At 42.2% G+C, this 27,368-nt stretch overlaps 1 protein-coding gene across 1 annotated transcript in view; it reads right to left on the reverse strand.

Annotated features, from left to right (window-relative positions):
• Positions 1–26,217, reverse strand: part of dnah1 (dynein, axonemal, heavy chain 1) — a gene marked incomplete at its 5' end in the record, with an annotated part of 49,208 nt that extends 22,991 nt beyond the window's left edge. Inside the window, 41 exons of the mRNA XM_080414170.1 lie at positions 18–178; positions 732–872; positions 1,801–1,908; positions 2,282–2,440; positions 2,554–2,673; positions 3,108–3,302; positions 3,637–3,814; positions 3,913–4,067; positions 4,218–4,309; positions 4,910–5,096; positions 5,779–5,865; positions 6,217–6,366; positions 6,457–6,570; positions 6,685–6,790; positions 7,638–7,826; positions 8,200–8,313; positions 9,123–9,286; positions 10,072–10,212; positions 10,735–10,914; positions 11,488–11,593; positions 12,195–12,316; positions 12,703–12,867; positions 13,278–13,490; positions 13,994–14,247; positions 14,778–14,976; positions 15,100–15,255; positions 15,702–15,843; positions 15,963–16,045; positions 16,705–16,824; positions 17,127–17,352; positions 17,589–17,782; positions 18,509–18,659; positions 19,305–19,603; positions 20,814–21,025; positions 22,243–22,400; positions 23,145–23,400; positions 23,792–23,950; positions 24,282–24,414; positions 24,785–24,977; positions 25,308–25,458; positions 25,953–26,217. Coding sequence (XP_080270296.1) covers positions 18–178; positions 732–872; positions 1,801–1,908; positions 2,282–2,440; positions 2,554–2,673; positions 3,108–3,302; positions 3,637–3,814; positions 3,913–4,067; positions 4,218–4,309; positions 4,910–5,096; positions 5,779–5,865; positions 6,217–6,366; positions 6,457–6,570; positions 6,685–6,790; positions 7,638–7,826; positions 8,200–8,313; positions 9,123–9,286; positions 10,072–10,212; positions 10,735–10,914; positions 11,488–11,593; positions 12,195–12,316; positions 12,703–12,867; positions 13,278–13,490; positions 13,994–14,247; positions 14,778–14,976; positions 15,100–15,255; positions 15,702–15,843; positions 15,963–16,045; positions 16,705–16,824; positions 17,127–17,352; positions 17,589–17,782; positions 18,509–18,659; positions 19,305–19,603; positions 20,814–21,025; positions 22,243–22,400; positions 23,145–23,400; positions 23,792–23,950; positions 24,282–24,414; positions 24,785–24,977; positions 25,308–25,458; positions 25,953–26,217 — 6,698 coding nt within the window. The remainder of the gene's footprint in view (positions 1–17; positions 179–731; positions 873–1,800; positions 1,909–2,281; positions 2,441–2,553; positions 2,674–3,107; positions 3,303–3,636; positions 3,815–3,912; positions 4,068–4,217; positions 4,310–4,909; positions 5,097–5,778; positions 5,866–6,216; positions 6,367–6,456; positions 6,571–6,684; positions 6,791–7,637; positions 7,827–8,199; positions 8,314–9,122; positions 9,287–10,071; positions 10,213–10,734; positions 10,915–11,487; positions 11,594–12,194; positions 12,317–12,702; positions 12,868–13,277; positions 13,491–13,993; positions 14,248–14,777; positions 14,977–15,099; positions 15,256–15,701; positions 15,844–15,962; positions 16,046–16,704; positions 16,825–17,126; positions 17,353–17,588; positions 17,783–18,508; positions 18,660–19,304; positions 19,604–20,813; positions 21,026–22,242; positions 22,401–23,144; positions 23,401–23,791; positions 23,951–24,281; positions 24,415–24,784; positions 24,978–25,307; positions 25,459–25,952) is intronic.
• Positions 26,218–27,368: the final 1,151 nt, after the last annotated feature.

The following is a 27,368-nucleotide window of genomic DNA, read 5'->3' on the forward strand; positions in this document are numbered from 1 at the left end:
CACCATTCTTACGGCACCTTTTGTTCAGCTTGCTGTCGATGTAATCTTGAGTCTGGTTAGCTGAGGTGCGAGCTGAGAACATGAGGAAATGGGAGATGTATTCAGCAGGCATGTTGTTCAGCAGATGATCCGAGATGGTTAGGGTCTTCCCGGTGCCAGTTGGTCCAATACACAACACCTGGCACACACAAAAGGGACATGCAAGGGATAAGGAACAGACAATGACCAGTTCGCTTTGATTACCCTGCTTATTACATGGCTACTTACTAAAGAGATCAATTATTTGCCACAAAATAAAATAATAAATAAGTAATATGTAATAAATACAAAACAACAGAAATTAAGTTATTGATTTGAAAATAATTGTATTGCTTCTGCAATAAAACAAACCCGTAGTGTATATTACCCACTTGTTACAGAGCAACATATCAAGCTTTTTTAGCTTAGAAGTTTCTGCTTCCATTGTAACATAAATAGAGGCAGAGCAGGAGTCTGCTATCGAGAAATAACATACCACAGAATGCCGTGATTAACCAATCAGAAGAACCAAGCATTCAACCAGGGCATGTAATAAGTATATCATAATTTAGCATGGCATCCTTTCAAAGGAGTGAAATATTATGTGTGATATCTGAAGAATATCTGAGAGAGGTGTGTGTGAGCCTCAAACCTTTCAATGTAATAAGTTAATGTTTGTATACAGTGCAGTTCAACTATTATTCAGTACTTACAGGTTTCTTATTGGACAACAGCATGTCCATGAGGAAGGACATTCTCACAGTGTCTGGGGTTGGCACAATGATGTCAGAGTAATTCATTTCTGGGGTGATTATCACACTTTTGGCATACTTCATCCAACTGACCCACTGCACCTATAGCATACAGAGACAATCACAGTGTTACAGTTTGTATTCATCCTAAAACACGGAAGTTAGTATTTTGTAGCTTGGCTTCCATCTCCAGAGCTCTTGACCCACAGGGTTTTCAATGTATGCAGAAAATAAGGTCAGTGGTTAACATATTCTATTATTTTTCTGACATAAAATACAGTGGTGGAAAGTAAATAATAATAAGTACTTCAGTACAATTTTGAGGTATTTTTTACTTTACTAGAGTACTTTCAATTTTATATATTTTTTTACTTCTACTACATCAAGGCAAATATTGTACTTTTACTCCAATATTATTGTTTAAAAACTTTAGTTACTAGTTACTTTGTAGATTTTCATTATTATTACAAAATCACTTCAGTCCTACCGTATATACATGGGCAATTTGAAAATAGCCGATCTACAAGCTCACAATGGGTCGCTTTGTGACGCGTTGTGAGCTTGTAGATCTACTATTTTCAAAGGATAAATGGGACCTTCTGCATAATAAGTACTTTTACTTTTGGTACTTTAAGTATATTTTGATGCCAATACTTTTGTACTTTTACTCAAGTAAATATTGAATACCAAACTTGTACAGACTATTTCTATAGGGTATTGATACTTTCACTTGAGTCTTCCATCACTGCATAAATTAGGCTACATCTGTTAATATTTCAACTGTGAATTTTTAAGCTCTTATGTGCTGTTTTAAAATTACTTACAGAATTGCACATGGTTCCTAAAAAACTGTTTTGATTTGTGGAAATTAGCTAATGGAATAAAACATTTAGCTACAGAGCTTACTTTATCAATTTATCCAGAACCCAATACAAAAATACATCATCACCACAACACCGGTTGGCCATTAAAACTAATTTGTCTCTCCATAATATCTGTGTGTAAATTCACAGCATTATTATCTGCTTACTTTTCTCCCCTTGTCTTTCTCATCTTCATCCTCCGTCAAGTTACTGATCCCAGCATCATCAAGCCTGTAGTCATAAACCAGACCCTGCTCTGGAAAACACAAATTGATCTGCAGGAAAGATACATTTAGTATAAACACAAATACTTCTATCGCAAAGCTACACATAAAAATCGGTGCTCAGAATTATAAACAGATACATTAACAATAAGTGAGGATAATCACACAGTGCTTACGGGGAAATGAGGTGTAAGGATTTCACTGTGTATTGTAGACAAACAAAAACAAAAAAGTGTAGCATTTTAAGCATGCAATCCTTAAATAAAAAGTATTTTGCACACCGACAAAGGCGACAGGTGTGTAAGAGAAGACCAAACGAGGGCCCCAACGCACTGAAGAAAAAACTCCCGCACACTGTCAAATGCAATTAAAAAGATGTAATGGGAATAACTGCATGCAATTCTCGAAGCAGTGACGGTCTAACCTTCTCCGTTGTCATTTTGTCACGGAGCCAGGCACTGAAGCGCTGGCGGCTGGCAGCGTCCCCTGTGGCTCCGACACTCCACACCAGAGAGAAGATGAACCAGGGTTCGATCAGCTCCTTCAGGCGGTTCAGATTGTCTGGGGGAGGTGGTCTGTCAACCTAAACAACACAACACATTATTTTACGAGAGCAGGTGCTTGAGCAGGGCAAAAAGCATTATACACTGTATCAATGTACTTCAATGTGGGGTGATTTTTAAGTTGCAGACACACCTCTCTATGGACAAAGGGGGTGAAGAAGCAGTCCATTAGTTTCAGAAGACTGAAGGTCAAGTTACTATCCATAGAAGTGATGACCTCCTTCACAGACTCTCGTACAAATGTGATGGAATCCTAAGCAAAGAAAAGAAAACAGAAAAGACGTCGGCCCAATACCCTGACACAAACTAACATATCTGTTCAACATAAATGTTTTTCAAAAAAAATTAGTGTAGGCAATTATTTTGCCAATTTAGTCATTATGCCAATTAACCATCCCCACACATTTCTGTGTTGCCGCCCCACCGGTAGGAAATAGTGCCTGGGGAACGGGAGGAGCACTGTTCCCCACCACCGGATTACGTGCAGCGCAAAAAAGAAAAAACACTCTCCACGACCGGCTTCCCTCTCCACGTCTACAAATTGTCTTTTTAGATGCTCAGCAAGCCATATTCACCACGTGGATTCAAACGCCTAGACAGGTTACTTTACACCTGTGCCACCAGAGTGCCCGTAACATATCTAAGACATACATTCTCTTGACATTGTTAGTCCAGTGTCATTCTTACCTGTAGGAACGTGGTGAAGAGGGAGTTAAGCTGCTCGGCGTGTTGCTTCAGGGGCCCAGGGAGTGTTTTCAGCCAGCACTCTGTGAAGGGCTTGAGGCCTAGAATACTGGGCTCCAGATACACCATTCCACAGCGAGAAACGGTCGCTGGGGACGCCACCGCCAGATCCTGCACCTCGAACATCATAGTCATCGACTGCGGAAGGTTTTCAATGTTTTGAGACTTGACAGAGAACAACAATGACCTAGCAATCCTAACTTTGTACACTTCAAAATCGAATCATGTGGGATCTTGGGATCCACATGGAAATGGCGTGGCTCCAATGTGGATCGCAGGCAGACTAGACATAATCTATGATGTATGACTCCTAATATGGGCACGGTGTCAGCCCAAACAGGAGCCCCATTGACTTCCATTCTAAAATTAAAGACTTTCAAAAAGAATAAAACATACAACATTTATACGCCTATAATGACATGCCCGAAATAGGGATGACAGGGTGACAGTGGTTTTTAAGAGAAGTCCTTACGTCAGTGAGTTTGATGATCTCTCCAGAGCTCAGGCATAGTTTCTTGTTGTCATCCAGAACGGTGTTCATGTTCTCGATCCACACGGCGTCCACCGGCCCGTCAAACATGTACCACTTCTTCTCCTCATCCGTGGACGCCACACCTCCACGGATGAGAGACGACAGGATGCCGTCCGTCCTACAGAGATGGAGAAGTGGAGGCGTGGGTATACGTACTACGTACTGTATGCATGTTTGTGATGTTTGGATCTTTCATAAAACAAAACATTTATTTACCATTCATGTGTGAGCAGGTCGAACTCGCCGTAGAGCTGTCCCATGGTAACAGACTTGGGGTTGAGGACGTACGTCTGAACCGATTTGTACACGCCGCCACTCACAGAGGGTTGGCCCTTCAGAGCCGTCATAGCAGCTCCTAGTATCTCATAACACTGTCACAACACTGTCATCGTCATAAACACGGCCAATTGCCCAGCAGCAGTTTAAATAAGTGACATTCTTATCAACAGTCAAAATGTACATGTTTATTATATCACTTCTGATGAACTAGACATAAACATGGTGACGGGTAAAACACTCACCTTGGTTTTCCCAGATCCGCACGGCCCCACCAACATCAGACCATGTCTGACCACAGTGGTCTCATACAGCTGAATACACTTAGTAACATATCCTGTCAAATAGAAGACACACATCGCAATATTGCTATCTGTACTGCCTCAAAAGTACTGATTTTATACTTTGGTTATTCAATAATAGCCAATAATACAAGCTCACAATGCATCGCGAAGCAACTCTGTGTGAGCTTGTAGATCTGCTATCCAATATTAAAATTGGCTAATGGGTCGGCCGGCGGGCGGACCACCGCCCGTCACTATGACTCAGACATAACCATACCATATATAGAGTAAGAGTTCACTATGACTCAGACATAACCATATATAGAGGTCCGACTGCAGCTACACCCAAATAAGGCTGACAGTAGCAGCAGCACATCAGACCCAAACAAACCGTCTCGTCATGACATCAGACTAAAACAAAAACCAAACAAACTGTGAGTCATGAGTCATGAGTCGGAGGTATGATGTAGGTGTGAGGGCCGCATAGTGGACCGAACTGCTAGTTTTCAAAACATTTAGACCCGAGCGCTCATCATAACCATTATGACCAGCCAGTAGCTGGGTGAACCTGAAACTGAATTTCCTGACGCGATTAATAAAGGTCTCCATTCTGCCCAAAATAGGAGGGAAAATGGGTTACATAAAACACTGACCGTCCACATCTTTGAGATTTTTCTTGGCACAGACATTCCGTATGGACTCCTCTAAGGTGCCATAGTTGATGGGCTCCTCTTTGATTTTGGGGAAGAGATCCGACACGATGCTGTTGAAGAGCTTCAGGTCGTCCTGGAGGAACTTGGGTACGTTCACATCTCTAATGGCCCGCAGACACATCAACTCCTGTGGGGTCAAGGAAGAACAGCAGCCGATGATGATAGGTGGCTTTCCAAATGGTATTCATAAGTTTGGTTATGTTGTATACTAGGGGTGGGACGATATGGGTATCTCACGATACGATATCTGTGGCGATATTAGGCCCTCGATAACAATAATATCACGATATTCTATATATTGCGATATCATGATTTATTCCATGAAATTTCACCAACGATATATCACGATAGTCCTTGTATTTAATTCATAAACAAATACAGAGTCGGAAAAACAACGTATCACAAACGGAAAAAATTTTCTGCAGTATATCGATTATTTATCGCCGGAGAAAGTATCGCGATATATCACGATATCGATATATCGTCCCACCCCTATTGTATACATTTACTTATTTACTTACTCATTTATTTACTTACTTATTTATTTGATTGTTTTGGGGGCATTTTCAAGCCTTTATTTGATAGTGGTAGTTGATTAAGATAGGAAATAGCAGGATATAGAGATGGGGAAGGACATGCAGCAAAGGGCCTGGGGTCGGATTCAAACCCAGGTCTGCTGCGCAAGGACTGATCCTTAATGGTATGGGCTCTATCAGGTGAGACACCGGGGTGCCCAGTGTTTTCTTATGTATTTAAAAGGTTTTCATAGATCCTACTTCAGAGCACAGAACACAGGAATTAGACCTCACCTCATTCATGTCAGAATTTTCTCTCTTCAGATTTCCTGCAGCTGAGATGACAGTTTTCACAGCTCTCATACCAAAGTCATAGTGATCCTGTATGTAAAAACAAGCCACATCAATACATTATGTGTATCTATACTTTATATCTTAATTACAGAATAGTTCTAGCATTCTTCTTTCACCCATTAATTCTTTACATTCCAATTATACGTCTGAATATTGATTTCACTCTCACGGTTACTACAGTATACCCTACAAGCTGCTCTTTCCATATCCTTGAACAACTGTATGTGAATTCAATCAAATACTCTCGTCTCTTGCAAGTTCGATTTAATGTAGGTTCTGTACAACATCTCACCAAGTAGCATATGTTTGTAAATACATACAAATTATACATTGTTGAAGCATTGTTACTGGCATAGAAGACCTATTCTAGGTTCCCACCTGAGAGCTGAGCTGTTCAGACGAGAGCTTGAAGGTGATGGTGATCTTCTTGGAGAGGACTTTGGCATCGCTGAAGCCGAATGAGTAAAGGGATATCTCTGCTATCATTGCATAGTCTGGTACCATCATGGCCACAGGACGGAACAGGGCCTGTAGACGGCGGAAGCACACATGTAAAACAACCGGTATCTCCTACTGAACTGTAAATATTTAAATTGACAATGTATTCCAACAGAGAACCTTCAGATTGTCTGGCAGTTCAGTGCGGCCGGCATAACCCGGGTTCATGGTGATGAAAACGGCACAGGATGGAACGAGAGGGATCTCTGTCCCTTCAAACACAAAGCGCTTTGCCTGGAAAAACAGCAACAATGTCCACTGTTATTTGAGTTGTTTGAGTGCTTGTTACATGTTTGATCACAAATGTTCATGTTTTCCATCTAACTTAGGATTCTGTTCATGACTCACTCTTTGCTGTAGAGCTTTCTGGATGGTGGTGATCTGTTGTGCCACCACAGAGAGCACCTCCACATCGATACGATTAAACTCATCAAAGCACGCCCAAGCCCCGGAGCTGGAACGGAACATGGAACTGATCATAATTGAATACCAGAGGTGGCGGTTGCTTCGTTCAGCGTTTGGTTAGCAAAAGAGAGAACAAACAAGCGCTGAAAGAAGCGATCAGTCTGGATTCCAGACTAGGAAATTACTTAAGCACAATTTTGAGGTACTTTAACTTTACTTGAGTATTTGTACTTTTTAATCCACTACAATTAATTGACATCATAGGTTACCAGTTACTTTGCATATTTAGATTATGAATCAAAAACATACATTAACTGATAACCCAGCAGCACATGAAGTAATTAAAATCAGACCCACCTTTAATGGGCCATTCTGCATAATGAGGACTTTTACATTTGTTACTAGCATATATATACAGTATGCCAATACTTGTGTACTTTTACTCAAGTACCAGTTTTAAGTATATCTATATTGTGGTATTGCTACTTTTACGTAAGTAATACATCTGAGTAAGGTGGGTGCCCGGACCGCTACGCCAGCGGTCCGGGCACCTAGGCTGCAATGCAACAGCGCGTAGCGGGTTTGAATCCCGATCCCAACGACCTTTGCTGCGTGTCACTCCCCGTCTCTCTCCCCATTTCCTGTCAATCTACTGTATACTATCAATAAAGGCAGAAAACGAATAAAAATATGTATTAAAACATAAAAAATTAAAGATTTTGAGTACTCCACCATTGTTGAATGAGCCGCGAGAGAAGCGCTCACACCGAAAAGGAATCCTATAGACATTGCTGTATAGATATAGATATATCGCTACTGTAATCATGATCTGTAGCTTGCATAACATAAATGCTGTGTATTCCAGTACACGTTGAGGCAGGTTCCTCTTACTGTACCTCGCCAGGCCCTTGAGGAACTTGCCCATGGCAATGACATCCAGTTGGTCCGAGCAGTTGAAGACCACCGTCTGGACGGCCAGGGCCTTCCCCAGGTCTTTGGTGGTCTCGGTCTTCCCTGTCCCTGCTGGACCGGCCGGTGCGCCTCCTAACTTCAGGTGCAGAGCGCCTGTCAGGGTCAGGTAACATCTGCAAGGAGATGGAGTCGTAGGTTTTCAGTCAAATTAATCTGAAGCGTGAACAGTACATAGTAAAATCCTGAGTGTTCATCTAACTCTGAGGGCCCTATCTCGCACAGCACCTTATGCCTCATGCCTAATCTTATTAGGCATTTTTTATTATTTGAAAACATTTAAAACCGTGAAAATAGCCGATCTACAAGCTCACAACGCGTCAATGTAGATCGGCTATTTTCAAAATTTTAAAATGTTTTCAAAATCAAATTTAAAAACGTAATAAGATTAGGCCCCCGAGTATACAAAATGGAACCAAATGCCAAATAACACTCTCAGAATAAGGATTTGCATGATTTTACTCTTTGGATAATACGCCAGAGACGTGCCTGTCAGTGAGTGGTGTGATAACCAGACGTCCAGAGTTACCCAGATACTCGTATCCATACAAGAACTCTGCATTCACTGCTCGCACGTACAGGTCATCTCTGGTCCAGTAATATCTGCAAAGTGAATATCATGGTTTGTTAATGCTAAAATGTTATGACCTACCCGGGATTCAAACTCTGGTCTCCTGCATGAGAGACCAAATTGTTACCGCTCATCCAAGAGGCAGTCCCTGCTTGGCCTAAGGAGATATTGCAATTATTAACTTCAGGCACTACTACTGGTTAATCAGTAGGTGACCTGCCTAAGTTTCTCAATGGAAGAGTAGGGAGAGCACCTCCAGCCACAGCAGACAAGCTAGTTATATATATAGTATTAACATTAACATACAGATTGGTTATAGTAAAGTTTTATTTCACACCGTCATATATTTCTAAAGGACAGTGTGAAGAGGAATCCTTGATCATTAGTTACAGCGTTGGTTCTCAAAGTGGGGTCCGGAGACCCCCCCGGGGTCCTTGGTAGGGTTCCAGGGGGTCCCCAGCAAAGTTTGTTTTAACCACTTTATCCACTTATACGTTGGCTATTCAAAAATAGCAGATGTACAAGCTCACAGCGTGTCACTTCGTGCCGCGCAGCGAGCTTGTATATCTACTATTTTAGAAAAATATTGAAAATCTTTTGAATAATTTTGTTTTTTTTGTTTACACAAATCTTCTCTTGTGGGGATTCCTGGCACAAAACATTTTCAGATTGGGGGGTCCGCGGCCAAATATATATCAATTTGGGGGTCCTTGGCACGAAAACGTTTGAGAACTTAATGGGTCAAAATACAGGATGTTTCAAAAATGATAGTGTGAAGACTAAAAGGAATCCTTGATCATTAGTTACAGAAAGTGAAATAAACAAACAATAAAAACAGCACCTGAGCTGACTGATCCATTCAAAATCATTGACACTGGAGACTTTCTCCTGCACCAGCTTGGCTGCTACGTCCTTGGCATGGACCTCTATGACGATGAGAGCAGAAAGTACAGCCCTCTGCATCCCAGTCAAACGTCCTCTCACCAGCCGCACCAAGTCCTCCAGCTACACCAAACAACCAGCAAAGCATCAGCGGTGAATACTAAGAGTGTCATTCTACTTTACGTATGACACAATGTGATTGCACATAAGTGTAACAATTTGTTGAAGTACTATTTAACTAAGTGATAATCTGTGGTAAGATCAGATCAGCCACCAACGTTACAAGCTGCAACATTAAAGTGATTAACACATTAACGCATTACTAATTACAATCCAATAATGGGATTTGAAACGGGCCATTCTGCATAATGGATACTTATGTTTGGTACTGTCAGTATATTTTGATGACAATGCTTTTGTGCTTTTACTCCAGTAAAATTTGGAACACACACAGGACCTTTACTTGTAACAGTATTTCTACATGGTGTAAGATAAGATGTTCATTGTCACTGTATTCAACATACTCTATGTGTGTGTGTGTGTGTGTGTGTGTGTGTGTGTGTGTGTGTGTGTGTGTGTGTGTGTGTGTGTGTGTGTGTGTGTGTGTGTGTGTGTGTGTGTGTGTGTGTGTGTGTGTGTGTGTGTGTTGGGGGGGGATTAAGTTACTGTATCAAGTCCATCAATTACTTGTATTACTTGTCCTTGACCACTTAAGCCCTATTTTATGCTTCATCGTTTGCAAACTTCGCACGGCAACACAATGTGAGCTTGCTATTTTTGCTATTTTCCAAAAAATCTGAAAGTCTTTTGCCTTTGATGATGACATGTCCAAAATAGGGACGCCAGGTTTTAAGTGGTCAAGTAAAAGACCAATGGAGTTGTTCAAAATGGTGAAAACAGTCCCAGACCTGTGACTGAAGCTGTGGGTAGAGGCGGCTGGCCAGGTCGCCCTGTTCCAGGGACTGTGAAACCTCACAGGTCCAGAACACCTGACAGCCAGCGATGACCACCTGTCCAGGCCACGATAACACCCACTCTGTACGGGCCTTCTGTTAGAGGGGCAGAGGGAAAACATCCAGATTACACACTGAACGACCACGTTTCTCAAAACAAAACCTTGGTATCTAACTGACACGAGTGGTGGCTATAAAGTTTTGCTTACACTGTATAATCCTCAGTGTTAATTAAATGGGTCCATTTGGTTCCATTGTACACTGTCTGAGTTAAATGAACACTCAAGATTTTACTGTGTACAGTACTAGTATTCACCCAAGACCTGATTCAACATTTACTAATACTTTTTGTAGTTTATTTGATCTCATTGGCACTAGATAGATAGGGTAAACTATGCAACATGGGACAATATAATGAGCACCAGGTTATTATTGAACTGAAAATCAATGTGTGATACATTTCTGTACATTAAAGGTTACTGAAACAATCTGGACTCTCTCAATCTTTCATGTAAAATGGAAACCTCCCACTGAAGAATACAGAATAAAACAAGCGGTAGTGCATATGGTACTAATTTATTTGACACAGGTTTGTGTCTGACAGACAGGCTCTCAGACCTCCGGGTAGACTCCGAGCGAGCGCTCGATGTTGTCTCTCACACTGGCCTTCATGGAGGCCTCCACCTCTCTCAGCCAGTCCTCCACGTCTCCACTGGGCCACACTGGCAGCGTGAACATCACCTCCTCCCCTTCCCCAGAGTACATGTGCGTTATCTGGAGATCTGGCTGGAACTGGAGCTGAGAAATTAAATACATCACACTTCATGTTTCCAATGTCTCTACATTCCTCAAAATCTAACAGATTATGTTGCTTTATGACCTTGACTATGCCATATACAATGCTAAAGTTAATCATCTCTTTGGGGCAGGCTACTGATCATTCCCACCAAGTTTCAAAAATATCCACCCATCTGTTCTCAAATTATTTTGAGGCACGCACGTCACCTTCTGCCTCAACTGATACAAACAATTGACCAAGATATGGCTACCATGCAGATATATCTTGGTCACTCATACTCGTTCTCATGTTTTTGTTAGGACTTGTTTTTCTTGACCACAATGTTAAGAATGTAATTGAGATCGCATGTTATTTAAACAGATGCAAGGTTCATTGTTTACCTGGTATCCTATAGTTTCAATGTACAGATTGTTATAGTGCTATAGTATATTGTTTAGACTGATGCTATGTGATTACCTTGTAAGTCGCCCTGGATAAAAGTGTCTGCTAAATGCTAAACACACACACAGGGATGATTCCAACACTTATTACTGCGGGGCAGAGAGACAAAACGAAATGAAGAGAAATCGAACCCGGGCGATGTTCTCGAAGCACTTGCGTAGGTGAGGCTGTACGGCCATGGGGTCTTTGGTCTGAGAAAGAATCTCCAGCAGCTCATCATCCGAGAGGAAGTAGAACCTACACGTATCCAAGACTGGAAACGTTAGTTACACAATAACAGAGGATCACAATAGATGGCTAGCAACTATTCATTATGTGAACATAATGGATGTGTGTGACCATGGTGTCAAATACAGTCTTCATGTGAGACCATCTTATATCAGCTACTTAAGCCACAGCGTTGTTGTCGGGCAGAAACCTCTTATCTACATATTTTAACTTTTAGTTTTTCATAAATCAACGCTCTACTTGATCATACTACAGTGTCACACAAAAGTAACGCTTTTGGACATATGAGGTTTCCACCCGACAGAGCAGATATACTTTGTTGCACAATGGAGAGCAAAGATAGCCGATATACAAGCTAACAATGTGTCGCAGTGTGATGCGTTGTGAGCTTGTAGATCTACTATGTTTTTGCTATTAAATAAAACCTATGATATGCTCAAAATAGCCTGGTTGAAAATGGCTAACATTATATGTAATAAAATGAAAGAAAGATTTTGCACTGGCGGGTGTGTTTGTGTGTGTGTGTGTGTGTGTGTGTGTGTGTGTGTGTGTGTGTGTGTGTGTGTGTGTGTGTGTGTGGGGGGGGGGGTGTACAGTAAGTACAGTATACCTTGGGAAGGCTCCTCTCTTGGTCTCCAGGTACTCACTGAGTCCCTTCTGGACCAACTCTAACTGCTTGTTGCAGAACCTCAGACTGTTGAGCAGGTGATCATCTGAACACAGCTCAATCACCTACGCACGCACGCACGCACGCACGCACGCACGCACGCACGCACGCACGCACGCACGCACGCACGCACGTGCGCGCACGCACGCACGCACACGCACACACACACACACACACGCGCGCGCACACACACGCACACACGCACACACACACGCGCACACACACACACACACACACACACACACACTTCATTAACCATAAAAATGACAATTTACTCTTGTGATAATGAATTAGTAGACATAGACAAGCCTACACATACACACATAACCCTATTAAACCCTAGCAATAGACTAGTACACGTACACATACACACAAACATTACTTATAGCGGTAAGTAATCAGGTTAATCTCTGTGTGTGTACACAGTACACAGTATTGTAGCAGCTCTGACCTGGGGGTTATCAAAGGCACTTTTCATGAGTGTTCTCCATGTGCGCTCCATGGCCTGGTACCTCCTGGCCTCCGTAGGCAGCTGGCAGGTGATGTCATCAGAGCTGAAGATGGGTTCCAGGTAGAGCCAGGACCGCTGGCATGTGAGCCACTCCTCCAGCACATCCTGCAATGACCAGCAGCAGCACAACGTAATGGCACAGGCACAGTGTTGGGCAATACCTTAGTTATAAGTAGCTAAGCTACTAGCTACCGCATTAGCCCTAGCGTCCCTATTCTGAAAAAAAACAGCCAATCTACAAGCTCACAGGTTGAGCTTGTAGGTCAGCTATAATCAATGAAATGATTTGATGTAGAGGGGAAAACGAGGGGGCCTAATATAGACACATGGGGTTGACACCGGTCAATGAACAATAGGGTTTAAGTGTTAACTACATTTCCCAGTAGCTTGTACATGTGTTTGTGTGTGTGTGTGTGTGTGTGTGTGTGTGTGTGTGTGTGTGTGTGTGTGTGTGTGTGTGTGTGTGTGTGTGTGTGTGTGTGTGTGTGTGTGTGTGTGTGTGTGTAAGCATTTACCTGAGTCATCCTGAGCTTCCTCTCCCAGGCGGTGATGCGTTCCTCAAAGGTCTTCTTATAGGGAGAGAGAGACATACTCTGAGTCATGACGATGTGGTCGTCCAGGAGCTGCGAGGCCTCGTCTGGACTCTTCAGGATGTAGGTTCCTGTCTCCTTGTGGGGCAGAACATCAAACATCACCGTCGACCACTCAGCTTCCATCTTGTCCAGAGCCTAGTTGGAGACCCAAACAAATGTGCATTACAAACTGTGAGGCTAAGTCATGCCGCACGCACAGTGAAATGTTTGTGTTAAATTACTGTAACTCAGAGCTGACTTAAATCTCTGACTTAAAACTAATGATTTCTGTGTGTGCGAGTGTGTGTGTGTGTGTGTGCACATGCTCTCGTGCGTGTGTGTGTGTGTGTGTGTGTGGGGGGGGGGGGGCCTAAATGCCTCCAGAGATAGTGTAGCGCCCCGGTTTCGGGTAAGCTTCAAACGCAATTATCGAGGGTTCGGGGCAGCGGGTTAGCCACCAAAAAAAATGTATAGTTCGGGTCAGGTTTGGGTTGTTCAATAACACATTTTGGCAGGTCGAATGGGTCTAGTAGGTCTCTCATAATAGGCTGGGTGGGTCGGGGTAAAAAAAAAAAAAAAAAAACAGAACTGCGCATCACTACTTCTTGGGTGTAAGTAAAAACACACACACACACAGTTTTGTGATCTTGATACCGTACCTGCTCGATGGCGTACTCTTTCCCGGCCATTTCAGCCACGTGGCCTATCTCACTGATGTGGCCCTGCAGGCCCATCTCCAGACAGCGGGAGAAGGTCAGGTTGGCCTTAGGCATGACGTTCATGTGGATGCGGTCGGACAGCGTCTGCCAGTGGCGCATCCTCATCCCTGGGCTCCTCAGGGCCTGGATCAGAGGGATGCTGGGGCGGAAGAGTTCGATCCTGCCCAGAAGATCAGTCGCCACCATCTGGCAGTCTGGAAGGAAAATGGTAACACTCTATACGTTTTCTTCAAGGCTGGAACACACAAACCTTGTTCATCTGTACTAATCACCTCAAATCACACAGTGACTGTATCGATTATTTATTTTATAAGCAATTATTCTATCAGTTACTTTTTTGATGAATCGAATAATCGAGCAGTGCATCTCTTTTTGTTTTGAATATTTGTGTTATTTATTATGTCAACGAATTGACGCAGAAAATGTCTAATAAAATGATTATAATCAACTGAATTAGTCTGATTAAACACTTAAGCCCTATTTGGCTACTGCCTACTTGGCCTTGCAACGATGTCACACAAAAATACAGAAAATAGCAGATCTACAAGCTCACGCGTCGCATCACGACCCGTTGTGATCTTATAGATCAGCTATTTTCATATTTCTTTTAAAGACATTTTTATATTTTCACCCAAAATGTATTATTTTATAAAAAAATTGCTTATTCTTTACAATCCTTAAAATGAGTTCAATTGACTGGTGCACGCCTAGATTCATGACTTACCGGGAACGTCCTTGAAGTGTTTAACACACTTCTGCATGGTCTTGAAGGCATCTTCAACGCAGCGCTCCAGCTGCTCGGCGTCGACAGTCAACAGAGGGTCGCTGAGCCAGCTCTCGTGCCAACGCAGCCAGTCAGAAGTGGTGGTCCACAGGTCTCTGAACGGCTGGAAGTCCTTCGTCAGCTTCTGCAGGCGATCGTACTGTGACACAGCAGGAGAGGAAAGAAGAATTATTTGTCCGTAGAAGCCTGCAAAGAGTGTGAAATGATGATATATTCAAGTAGAAAAACATGGTAGTCATTTGTTCCCCCCTTCTTCGCTCACGTTAGTGACAGGAATTCCAAAGAGACGTTCTCTGTTGTTGTAGGTTTGGGCCATGGTCTGGGATTCCTTCAGCTGCTTGCCCACACGCCTGACCTCGTTGGCTATCTCATGTGCACGACCGACGTCTACGTGAGCACTGAACCCAGCAACCAGCATCTGGAAAATCCAGTCCAACAGAGTCACATGAAATGAACACTTAACACTTAAAAAAAAAGAAAAGGAAATTGCAATTCAACTATAAATAAGCTAAGCCTCTACATGCCATTGTAGAGGTTTCAATGACCTGTGTAAACTTTTGATTAGATGTAAGGCTAATCATTTGAAAGTGTCCCTCCCTTGATCTAAATTAGCTGTCTATTTTCTTCATCAGCTACACTTTTCACAATATGAGAAAAATCTTTACTAGCTTTTCCAACTGGAAATGTTTATTTTTTTTGTATATTGTCAGGTCAATATAATGGGTATTGCAAGATGCAAGCAAGTGTTGTACCATGATTGGCACGTTTCGATTCACTCAAGAGCCCATAGCTATGACAAACGCCTAGTGATGGCCCACGAAAAAACAAGTTAAAATATCAAGGAATTCTGGTGGCTCAGCAGACCTGTAGAGAGTCCAGTCGCTCCTGGAAGTTGTTCTGGTCGACGAGTTGGACCTTGTGGAAGCGCTCCTCACTCTCCACATGCTGGGCTTCAATTACTTTGATCTGCTTCATCAAGTTCTGAGGCCAACCAACAGCTGTCCACCTGTAGAGAAATGGAGAGAGAAAGAAAATGAGAAATGAGCCTCATTAACATCTGAAAACATGTAAAAAAAAAAAACTCCCAAAAATGTAGATGCATCATTGTTAATAGCTTATAATTACTTTATGTTGAAGTCCACATTTGACAAGCTGTAGGCAAATGTGTCAAGCATCTCACAGTCTGACAGGATCTGGCTCATCACTTCCTGTTGTGAGAAGATTCAAGAAAAAAGATAAATATACATATCTGATAAGAAATTAGTTAAAGGCATACTAGGTAACGTTTTCAACAAAACTAAAGTTAAATTGTATATCTTTTGTGAGTGGCAAAAGTTTCACAACACCCACTCCATGAATTTCACCCCCGGAAGCCTTTTATTTATATATTTTCTATTGAACGTGGACGGGGGGGACTTTCCCGGGAAAATGACGTTCCTGGCCAACGTCATGACGTCGTGGCCGACGTCCTGGCCGACGTCATGACGTCGGCCAGGAACTATCGCAACGGTTTCCTGTTTGGCCAGGAACTACCGCGCTAATAACAAAAAGGAACCTCACGCTGATTTTAAGAGAATGTAGGATTGGAAGATCGAAAAAGAACAGAAAAAGAAAGCACAGCTCATGGTAACTAATGCTCCACTGGCTAAGAGAAACGATCCGTAGATAGTATAAAACAATTAAAAGATCGCTTTTTGAAACGCTTCCGGCTTCCGGTGAAAACGAATGGAATTCTGGGTAATCGAGGACTACGGAAATTGTATGCAGTGACGGTAGTGACCAGCAGAGGTTGCTAAAAATCGTTATTTGTGATTCTGCATTGTACAACTTTAATGAAAAGAGTATGGACGGGTTTTTTTCTACGCACCTCGTGACTCTTCAGCTGTTCTGGGATCTGTTTCATCCAGTTCCTCTGCTCTGTCAGTTCCTCAATGCTGTTGGGCGTCTCATACAGCTCCATACTGGTGGCCTTACACTCTTCACATGCCTACACACACACGGGCACGGGCACGCACGCGTGGGCACGCACACAGACAGACAGACAGACAGACAGACAGACAGACAGACAGACAGACAGACAGACAGACAGACAGACAGACAGACACAGAATGGTTATTATGAAACATACACTATACCAGTGAAAGATGAAACAACTAAAATAACTATTGTTAACTGAAATAGTTACACAGTACGACTTTAACTCTGAGTAGACAAATGGAACCAAATGGACCCCAAAGGTTAAAGTATATTTCCCTCATATTTCCACCTATTAAGCTCATCATGACTTACAGCATCAAGCTGCCTGCGTAGCTTGCAGGCGAGGCGCTGTAGGAGCGCGTCGGCCAGAGCTCTGTGTTTCTGGGCCAGAGCCTGGCGTGCCGGCTCCGTGCTGACGGTGAACGCACCGATGGCGATGGAGGTCGGCAGGGACGAGTACAGCTGCTCCATTTCCTTCAGGTGCTGGACCACCTCTTTCTGTACCTCCTGGGCCGTCTGATCCACCTTACTGTGGGCTCTGGAAGACAAACCCAAACGTTGATTGATTGATTGAGCACTTTATTTAAAATTAATAAAAATACACAAGAAAGCCTGCAGGCTTGTTTCCGTTGTGGTCCTTTAACTAAGGACCACAATGGACCGTGTTGCCAGATTTTGCAAGAGAAACAAGCAACCAGGTCTATGAAAACAAGCCCAAAAGAAGCGGGCCATATGACTACGGGCCATATGAGCACACACACAGTAAAGTCTTACTGGAGAAAGGTTTCAATGTCTGAGTTGTGGAGCTCCAGATATTTGTGGTACTGGGCAGCGTAGGCCCTGAGGGGGACGGCGGCTTGACGCAGGGCAACGCGGACGTCCTCTCTCAGCTGGGACGCCACCGGCTCCCACAACACCACCGACTCCAGCACAGGCTCGCCACCAACGAACAAATTCTGCATCACAAACTGAGAGTAGGCATGGTTCAATGTCATCATCATCGTCATTCTCATCAACCAGTAATTATACCAGTTGTGCATGTCAATGTAGGCAAACATTTCAAAATCCTTTAAAGGAGCCACACCATGAATTTCATTTTTTTTTTGGGGGGGGGGGTATTTTTTGGGCTCCCCAGTGTCTCTTGTACCCCAAAAAATATTTTTTTTTAACATTCAGTCATTCATTCTCATTTCAGAGATTTTCAGAATGGGCATGTCTGAACAGGCCATTTCAGAATGGCAATGCAAGTGACATCACTTGCCTTGCCATTGCATTGATGATGGCCAGACAGAATTGCTCAGTAGCCCCCCCCTGCCCAAAAGGACGTTTTGGTATTGCAGCTGAAAGTGCTGTATAAGCCAGAGACAATTGACTTGGGATGAGTATATCTGAGTGATGATTTAGGCTCAAACCTTTTGAAAAAGGTTTGAGGGACATACACCATATGATATTAAATATCAAATATTTTTTTTTAAATTCATGGTGTAGATCCTTTTAAAAAAAAGCGAAAATAGACACATTCTGAGCTTGTTAATCTGCCAATTTAGCTGTTTGAAATAGGGCTTGCAGTAACTAATAAACAGTTGGTAGGGGATAATGAATGAGTCTCGTTTTACACTGTCAATGTTTTTGCTTTCAGTTGGTACAGTATGACACACAGTAGGCCCATCATATCATTCTTCTACTTCTTCTACCTTATCAGGCTGTGGAACACTGTGTGTCACCAGAATGCCCTTATCAAACAGGTTGACGATGGAGAGCTCAAAGGTCTCCAGTGGAGTGCTGTAATGGACTCCAGTCTGGTCCAAAACCAAGTCCACCAAAAACAGAGGGTTCTTCTTAGGCCTGGATGTGGTAGATATTGGAGTAAACATTACCAACACGCGTAAAAAGGCCAATTTATGCTCCGTAGCACAACAGCAAGTCTGCAAGTGACAGCATCGTTCAAATGGTGTATGTACTGTAAATAAAGCTTAAAGGACGACTTCACCCATTTTCAACCTATCGTCATATAATTGGTCTACCAGTGACATCATCGTTAGGCATGATTTTTTTTCCCAACAAGATTTCACTTTTTTATTAACACGAGAACAATGGCTTCTTTTATTGCATTGCAACTTTCCAGGAATAGAAAGCCTGCAGTTTCTATTAGCTTGGATTCCCCATTGATGATGTCACTGGTAGACGGGACTCTGAACTGTCCACAGCCCTCCTCTGAGACACAGACTGAGTAGATTTTTTTTTTACCATTTTATCATGAGTATTAGTGAGGACCAATTATATGAAGATAGGTTGAAAATGGGTGAAGTCGTCCTTTAAGACACAAACACATGACATAGGCGTGTTCATTATTACGTTAAAAAGATCACCAGCACTCACTTGGACCAAGTGAGCGCTGGTGATCTTTTTTAAGATAGTGTTTCCTGTCAGAGCCGTGTGTGTGTGTACGTGCATTCGTGCACATGTGTATGTGCGTGCATGTGTTCCTACTTGTAGGGGCTGGTGATCAGGTCATGTCCCCAGACCATATCCTGGGGACAGGTCAGGACAGTATGGCAGGCGTCCAGCACCAGGTGTGTCAGGCTGACCAGCGAGTCTTGTACCAGGAAGCGCAACGAGTCCTGCAGGTTATAGCGAACCAGAGACAACAGCCTGCAGAGCTTGGACATCTTGTATACGTCCCAGCGAGACTGTGTCAGGTCGTACCAGCCTGGGCCCATGTCCCTCAGCTCAGAACGGATGGCGTTGCTTAGCGACATCACCCACGAGTTGCGCAGATACAAGCTAACCTGCAGCGTGTGGCAAGAGGAGAATGACTGAAAGGGTGATTCCTGTATTTTTATCTCATGTGACAGTTCTTTTGCCAGAGAGTAGTCTTACAATCAGGTGTATGTGGAATGAAGGTTATGCGTTTGATTCTCTGGTAATAACTATGCACATAATCAAAACAGAACCGCTGTTAAAGGTGCTATACAATACATTCAGCCATGTCATACTACAGATGTCACGCTACAATCCATATCACCTCTGCTGCATAAGGTTCCTATTTTCCATGAGTCACGCCTACAAGGCAGCACTTATGCAGTTTGCAGCATTGTTAAGTATCAGCTGCCTCCAAGCGTCGCATAAGGGGGGAAAAAGGTACATGCCCCAATGAAGCAACAGCAATAATGGCTGCCATCAGCTTACAGAGTTAAACAATAATTTTGGACACGACAAAATTAAGTTTTTTTTCATAATACTTTTTTGGGGGGAAATCTTACACCATTATTCCCTTTTTATAAGCTCTATGAATGCATTATCTTTAAATTTTTCGTTTATCCTATAATACAATTGAGAGTCGCACGCATGTGTTCATACGGGTCCTCATGCTCTCTCTCTCAATACAAACTGATGGTCACTCGACCATGCTCTCTCCGTCAACACAATGTTTCGCTTTCTGTTTGCGTGTCGAAACAAACACTGCTGTTGCAATAAACGTCTACACGCTGTACTGTCTCCGTGTCCGATGTGCGGGCCAGGCTACTATAGAGCCCCGTGCCGCGGCGAGACAAGAGGGGCACGCAGCGCCCCGAACTTCTAGTATAAAATTTAAATACATGTTATCAATATATCACCTTAAACGCTAAATAAATGGGATTCATGGAAGCATTTGAAACATTTATCTTTTTTCCCCAACATCATACTCAGTAAGTACGGTACAGAGTTGCGTTGAGGTGACTTGACTATGAATTATACAAGAGGCTATGATTGGGATCATGTCTTCTTCTAAACATTTGTAATCAATACATTTTTAATTAAAGACTTACAATTTCATTACTACATACAATTTTCAAAGTAACATATATTCCAGTTTCAGCCAGCTAAATAACAACTCTCATCTGATAGAAAAATGTTTAATGATCAATTGCTACCTCTTCATAAATGACAATACAGATTACTTTTGCTGCAATTTGATGCAATTACACAATGTTACTGTGTAGTTGGGTAGCAATATACCTGTGCATGTATCTGAGACTGGGTAAGTTCAAACTCTTCGAGGCGCAGTGACTTGGTGAAGGTGACACGGAACAGACTCATGGCCGCCACCCTGTTGCACGCAGCCCGGACTTCAGATAACACGCAGATCACCTCTGGCTTGGTCAACAGGGAGTTGAAGATGAATGCTGCTCGGTTCTTCTTAAAGGAATAGTCAGGGACTGAAACTAACCCTGCAGACAGATGGTAATGTAATTAGACTTGTTCCGATATCTTTACTGCCTAAAATGGCTGGTATCGAGTATGCCATTCCGATGCGTAATTTATCACATGATGATATTTCATTTAATCATATTCTGATTGCTTCAGTTGATGTAGCACGACTGTTTTACGCTCTTATTGTACCATTTACATTATAATTTGACTAACTTGTAGCTGCACATTAACAGTTATTATTAATGGATTTTTTTTTCTAGACCAGGGGTTCTCAAACCTTTTAATTTCAAGGACACCCATAACTCTGAGAGTGTACAAATGGAACCAAATGGACCCTTCTATTTGTACACTCTCAGAGTTAGACCTGTAAGGGTCCATTTGGAATCACCACAAGGAAGATGGTCCCTGGACCCAATTTTAAGAACAACTGTCCTAGATTTGTTTAAATTACACACTGGTATCAGATCGGTACTCGGTATCGACACAGATATGGCAAGTTATGGGTATCGGGATCAGCATCGGGAAGGAAAGAATCGGTACATCTCTAAATGTAATGGGGCAGCATCTTTACAATCCTTCCACTAACGGTCCATCCACACCAAGCACTCTGACTATAACTATATTGTTCACCACTGTCATCGTTATAGTTATGGGCTGGACTCTCCACTTGAGTTAGGAGGATTTGTAAAACAATATCCTTGGGGGTTGTGTGTATTGGGTTTTATGTGTGTGTGTGTGTGTTGTTTCCTTCCTTTATCCCTGGTATTTTCTGCATTTAGATTATGTGATACGGTGCTTATTTGTATCTTGTTGATCAACACAGTTATATTTTATGGTTTGTACATGTCTTTATCACTGCATCTCAGTCCATAGTTTGTTGAATTTGGAAAATCTTCAATAAAAATGTACGTCATAAAAAAAAGAAATGTTTTCATAGTTACTGTTATAGTGCTTGGTGTGGACAGCCATTTAAGCACTATATACTTTGTCGTATGACGAATGGCAAATATAGGCAACGTACAAGCTTACAACATTGTAGAAATTTTGAAACTTTAGAAAAAGAAAAGAAATTGGCATTTTTTGAAAGTTTTTAGAATGTATTTAGAATTTCTTAAGAAATTCCTCGCCTATAATGAATAGGGATGCCATCATGTTGAAAGTGGTTAAAAGCAGAATGATGGGTGTTGTTGACTGATGAAATGAACAGAAATACCCACTAATCAAGCTAGCTTACCTTTGTGTGGCACACGTTGGGGTTCTTTCTGCGGTAGGGTGATGTGACAGAAGTCCTCTGGGCGGGACGTCACCACTCTGTCAAAGCTGAGGCGGTTCATGGTGCGATCATACTCCAGTTTAATCTCCCCCTCAAGGCAGTCCATACCATCCTGCAGGCTGTGACATAACGCAACATTTTTCCCCTGTTTACCTTTCTTACATGATTCAAGATTCAGGATTCAATTATTATTTGTCACATACTTACTTCACCAGACTGTGCTACAATGACCAGCAAATATAAATTAGTACAAGATATTATACAAGTAAGGCACTCCAGCAGTAATGCGTATAGATAATAGGAATAGCTTCTTCCCAACTGCTATCACCCTAATGAATAACTGTCATTATATACAGCATATACTGTATATAGTTGCACATACCTATAATATAGGCTCACTTTATGGATATCACTGTTGTTTACTGATGACAACACACAGTGATAAAACTGTTCTCTGTAGGTTCTTGTGCGTAGGTAAAATGTGAGTTGTTGTGAACCGAAATCAAATTCCTTACATGTAAAACATGTTAGGCCAATAAAACCGGATTCTGATTCTGATCCCGATTATGTTTCAGAGTAAGAATAAAATGTAGGTAAAGTGTGCGAAAACAGCATTATTATACACAAATATTGGTGTAGTGATTGACCATAGACTAGAAAGTAATCCATTTGGTTCCATTTGTACACTCTCAGAGTTACAGATCTTAACTATCAGTTATTTAGCTGGAGACCCCATGGAACCCCTTCAAGGACGCGTGGGGGTCCCCAGACCACACGTTGAGAACAGGTGCTTTTCAGAATAAAATCAGAGGAAACTAAACATGGAACGGAGAGAGGGAACACATGTAAACAGCAACGCTTACATCTCCAGTTTGAGGCCGGGCGTGGACAGGACGTGCCCTCGGATATGCTGAAGGCTCTGGGTGTCAAGGGAGGGCGTGCCGGCCCAGACGGGCATGCAGTCCACTGCCAGGTGGTAAAACATCAGAGCCTCTGTGTTCTCCCTCAAGCGCCGGGCAAAGCAGACCCGCTCTGCAAAGACATGTGGGTCCTCGGCACAGAATAACAACCTCACCCTGGGCACCCAGTACTGGGTGGCTGTCAGCACATGGGCTATACCTGGTGTGTAGAGATGGAGGTAAGAGAAGAGGACATAAGCCCTATTTCATTCATACTTTTTTCGTACAATGGTTTTTCGCACAGCAGAAATAGCTGATCTACAAGCTCACAACTTTTGAAAACTTTTGAAAATTATTGTAAATTCTCGATTTTCTTTCCTTTAGTTTGTTTTTCTCTATATTTTTTTCTGTATATTTTTCTTTGAACATTTTGAATAATTTTTTTTTAATGACATACCCAAAATGTGGGTGATATGTTGAAAGTGTTTATACAAAGATGTGAATATATACATTGTGTATACATCAGAAAGGATACAATAATGTATGAATGAATAAGGCATGGTACAAAATTCTGCACTACACCCCTTGACATGTGCAAAAGTAGAACTTGCCCTGTTTGCATCCTCCATTTAGGACAGGCTTTCCTTGTTCATCGGTCACTCTGCCGTTCTCATCGGCCTTCTGGACGAGGTACTGCCCTTTTTCCTGACAGTAGTCCAGAACCCCGACCAAATACCAGCTGTATTCTATGTTGGGGGTTTTGGGGTCTTCTTTAGAAACAAAACACAAGCAATGAGAGGGGACCCACGAGAACAGAACAGAAAAGACTGTCTTTCTTAAAGCTTCGAACCCGGATCTTCCGAGCAATGGCCAAAAGTGTGACTGCTGAACTAAGAACCACTTGCCCAGGGGAGATATTGCACATTGAGCTTCAGGCAAGCAGTAAGTTTCCTACCTAAATACAGGATCTACATTTCTCAATAGATCCATAGTTATATTGTACCATCATACTCTGCCATACAGATTGGTTAACATTTTATTAACTAAAAAATAAGTTCCGGATTGCAGCTTTAATCTACTTTTTGTCTGACGGCAGTTTACCCGGTGGAGTGTTGTTAGTTGCAGGCAGCAGGGCTTTTGCAGGTATAGGTTTGTGATCAGGTGATCCCTCCGTCCAACCCAGACCCATCCACTCTTCAGGTGTTCGGGGATCATACTCTTCATTGTCAAAAATCTATGGAGAAAACACCAGTAAAAAAAATAAAGAATCGTATCGTATGCAAAGATTGTTGTATTCTAAATTACACATAATATAATCTGAAGTGAGGTTGTAGATCTGCTATTTTCACTATTGAAATAGTGAAAAGTGTTTAGGTGGCTTAAGTGGTTAATGTACATTTTTTTTGCCTTCCTAGAAATGCAGAGGAGTAAAAAATACAATATTTGTCTTTGAAATGTAGTTAGTAGTGAAAGTCATAAGTATCCAAAAGTACAAATTCTCAAGTGAAATACTGTACAGATACTCAAAAATTGTACTTAGGTACAGTACTCAAGTAGATATACTTAGTTTGTTACTGTTCACCACTGGTTGATAGCAGGCTCACCTCCAAGGACAGGTAGTTTGACACAGGTGGGACCGGGTTTTCTGAGGTGGTCACATGATCAGGTGGGACGTTGTCGTCTGGAGTGGTCATGTGACCTTCCCTGCACCAATGTCTTGGCATCAGCAGGTTTGAGTCTATGCCTTTCTCTGCCAAGAGCTGGGCTATGTCTATATGCAGGTACTCCCTCCTGCATCTAATTGGAAAAGAGAGTGTTGGTTGTGTACATGTGTCCAGTACAAATCTAACTGTTCTTTTAACTCCCAATTGAACCCATTTGGGTCCATTCTTGACACTCTTGAGTTAAAAGCACACTGATGATTTTGCTGTGTGGGAATGTCGTAATGCTCGAAATCTATTGTAGATCAATTCATGCATTCATTCATGTGTGCAACTGTACAGTAATCAATAGAAATGCTAGCTGCTCAATGGCTTATTGAGCCTTCCGAGGTTACCTGTGTGGTAGACAGACCCTTATTCATAATTAAAATTCCTTTCCTCTGTACCTTGACACACACAAACCTACCTTTCTATCTCTAACTTGCGGGGAATCTGTCCTGGCACAGTTTGGAATGGCAGCTGGACCTTGGGTGCATATCCACCAGGATAGAAGTCAGTGATCCCTGGTTGCTGTGTTGTAGGTCCATGTTGATCATTTTCGACCAGGCTGAACAGATCTACTGAGGAACAAAATGCTAGTCAATATATTCCTCCACAACAAATAATATATGTTTTTGTCATTGAGTCGTCTAAAATAGTCTACGTCATTAAACAATGATAACAATATGTATATGCCAGAAACACATATAATTCATTAATACCTTACCTTTTGGAGTGTTGCAGTACTCTGAAGCATGTATACAAAGTAAACTCTGTTGAGTCTCTGCTCCTTCTCTGTAACACTAATTAATAAACCAGATTCATGTTCAGTGGATAACAGCAATACACAAATTGTACAAGTAAGTATATGTGCATGGATAAATGGTGCATGTATATAGCACTTTTATCCAAAGCGCTTTACATAGATTGTGCATTAAATTCACCCATTCACACACACGTTCATACACCGATGGCGGAGGAAACCATCCAAGGCATCAACCTGCTCAGCATTTAGGGGTTCAGCGTCTTGCTCAAGGACACTTCGACACTCTGGGGGAGGCCGGGATCGAACTGGGAACGTCATGGTTCTCATCCGGCCACTCTACCCCTGCCTGAGCCACTGCCTGAGAACTGAGTACATTTCTTACTTTGATTGTAGACTTGGCAGCTGGAGAGATGAGTTGGGAGTAGAGCCCGTGCTGTTCAGTCACTGAGTTTTTCCTGATGGGAGGGAGTTTGCTGCTCCTGTGACTTACAACCTGGGGTTTGGGTTGGGGAGGTTTGTTGGGCGGGTGGGGCTTCAGTAACCCTAAACCAGGCAAACGCTTCCCCTCCATTCTGTTACAGAGCAAATAATGTTAGACTTAAGAGACAACTGACATTACTATATTTATTAGTTAACATTTAACTAATACTGTGTCAATAGATGGCATCTAATTGTCATGTTCTGCTAATCCAAGAACAAGAGGACACAATTGCTTATGCTGGAGTTCTTTAGCTTGTGATATATATTGAAAATAAAAGGTATAAAACTTGATAATACAGGCTGCTATATCATCAGAAAGGCAAAAGGTGGTTTAGCAATCTCACATTTTCACTGTGCATCCAACTGTGCACCGAGGATTTCTACACATGATCTGTGTTGTTACATCCTGAGTAGACTACCTGTCAACTCTAAATTAAGTCTAAAATAAGTTAATAAATAAAGGCCATAATAACCCCCTTCTCACAGGGGCTAAATAAATACTGATGGATATGCAGAACAAACAAATGTTATAAATACACCACTGACCAATTAAGAAGCTCTCAGGCCACTGAGGCCAGGTTAGTTATGCTAATCATAGAAATAAAGGCAGCCTACTTTTATATAGGCTATATATTAGTGCTAATACAACAGTCAACAAAGAATAAATAGGCCTACAAAATAAACAAATAAACCTTTATTACACTGTTTTGTTTAAAAACTTGTCCTATATCAAATCTGGCATTCCAACACATAGCCTGCATAATAGCCTACAGTTAAACCTGCCATTAAAGTCACCTGGCTGCCGTGGAACTACAAACAACAACCTGTCACAAACAAATAATGAATAGCTTATAGCCACCATACCCACCACCACATACCTTATTTCACATTAAACTTGAGTCCTGTTGCTTCCCTCGCGTTGTTTAACGTTAAAGTTTCTTCTCTGACCTCAGTGGCTCAAATCTCGGTTTCAAACAAAAACAAAGTTGGACGCGGTGAGCTGGCAACAGTTGTTAGGGAAGGAGTAGGACGCCTATCAAACCGCCAGCAGAGGGCGCAATACACCAAGTCTATGCAAAGAACAAGATAGTCTCTAAAAGTACATTCAAGAAAGAAGAAAAAAACACCTGGTGCTCCTCTAAATCCTAACCCAACCTTGTACTTACTGTAAACTGGTTGAATTGTTATTAAAGCAAAACGTGTACATTGCAGGCTAATCATCATAACATCTATCCACTATGA

Source organism: Gymnoscopelus braueri, assembly GCF_963280865.1.
Source record: "Gymnoscopelus braueri genome assembly, chromosome: 19".
Lineage (NCBI taxonomy): Eukaryota > Metazoa > Chordata > Actinopteri > Myctophiformes > Myctophidae > Gymnoscopelus > Gymnoscopelus braueri.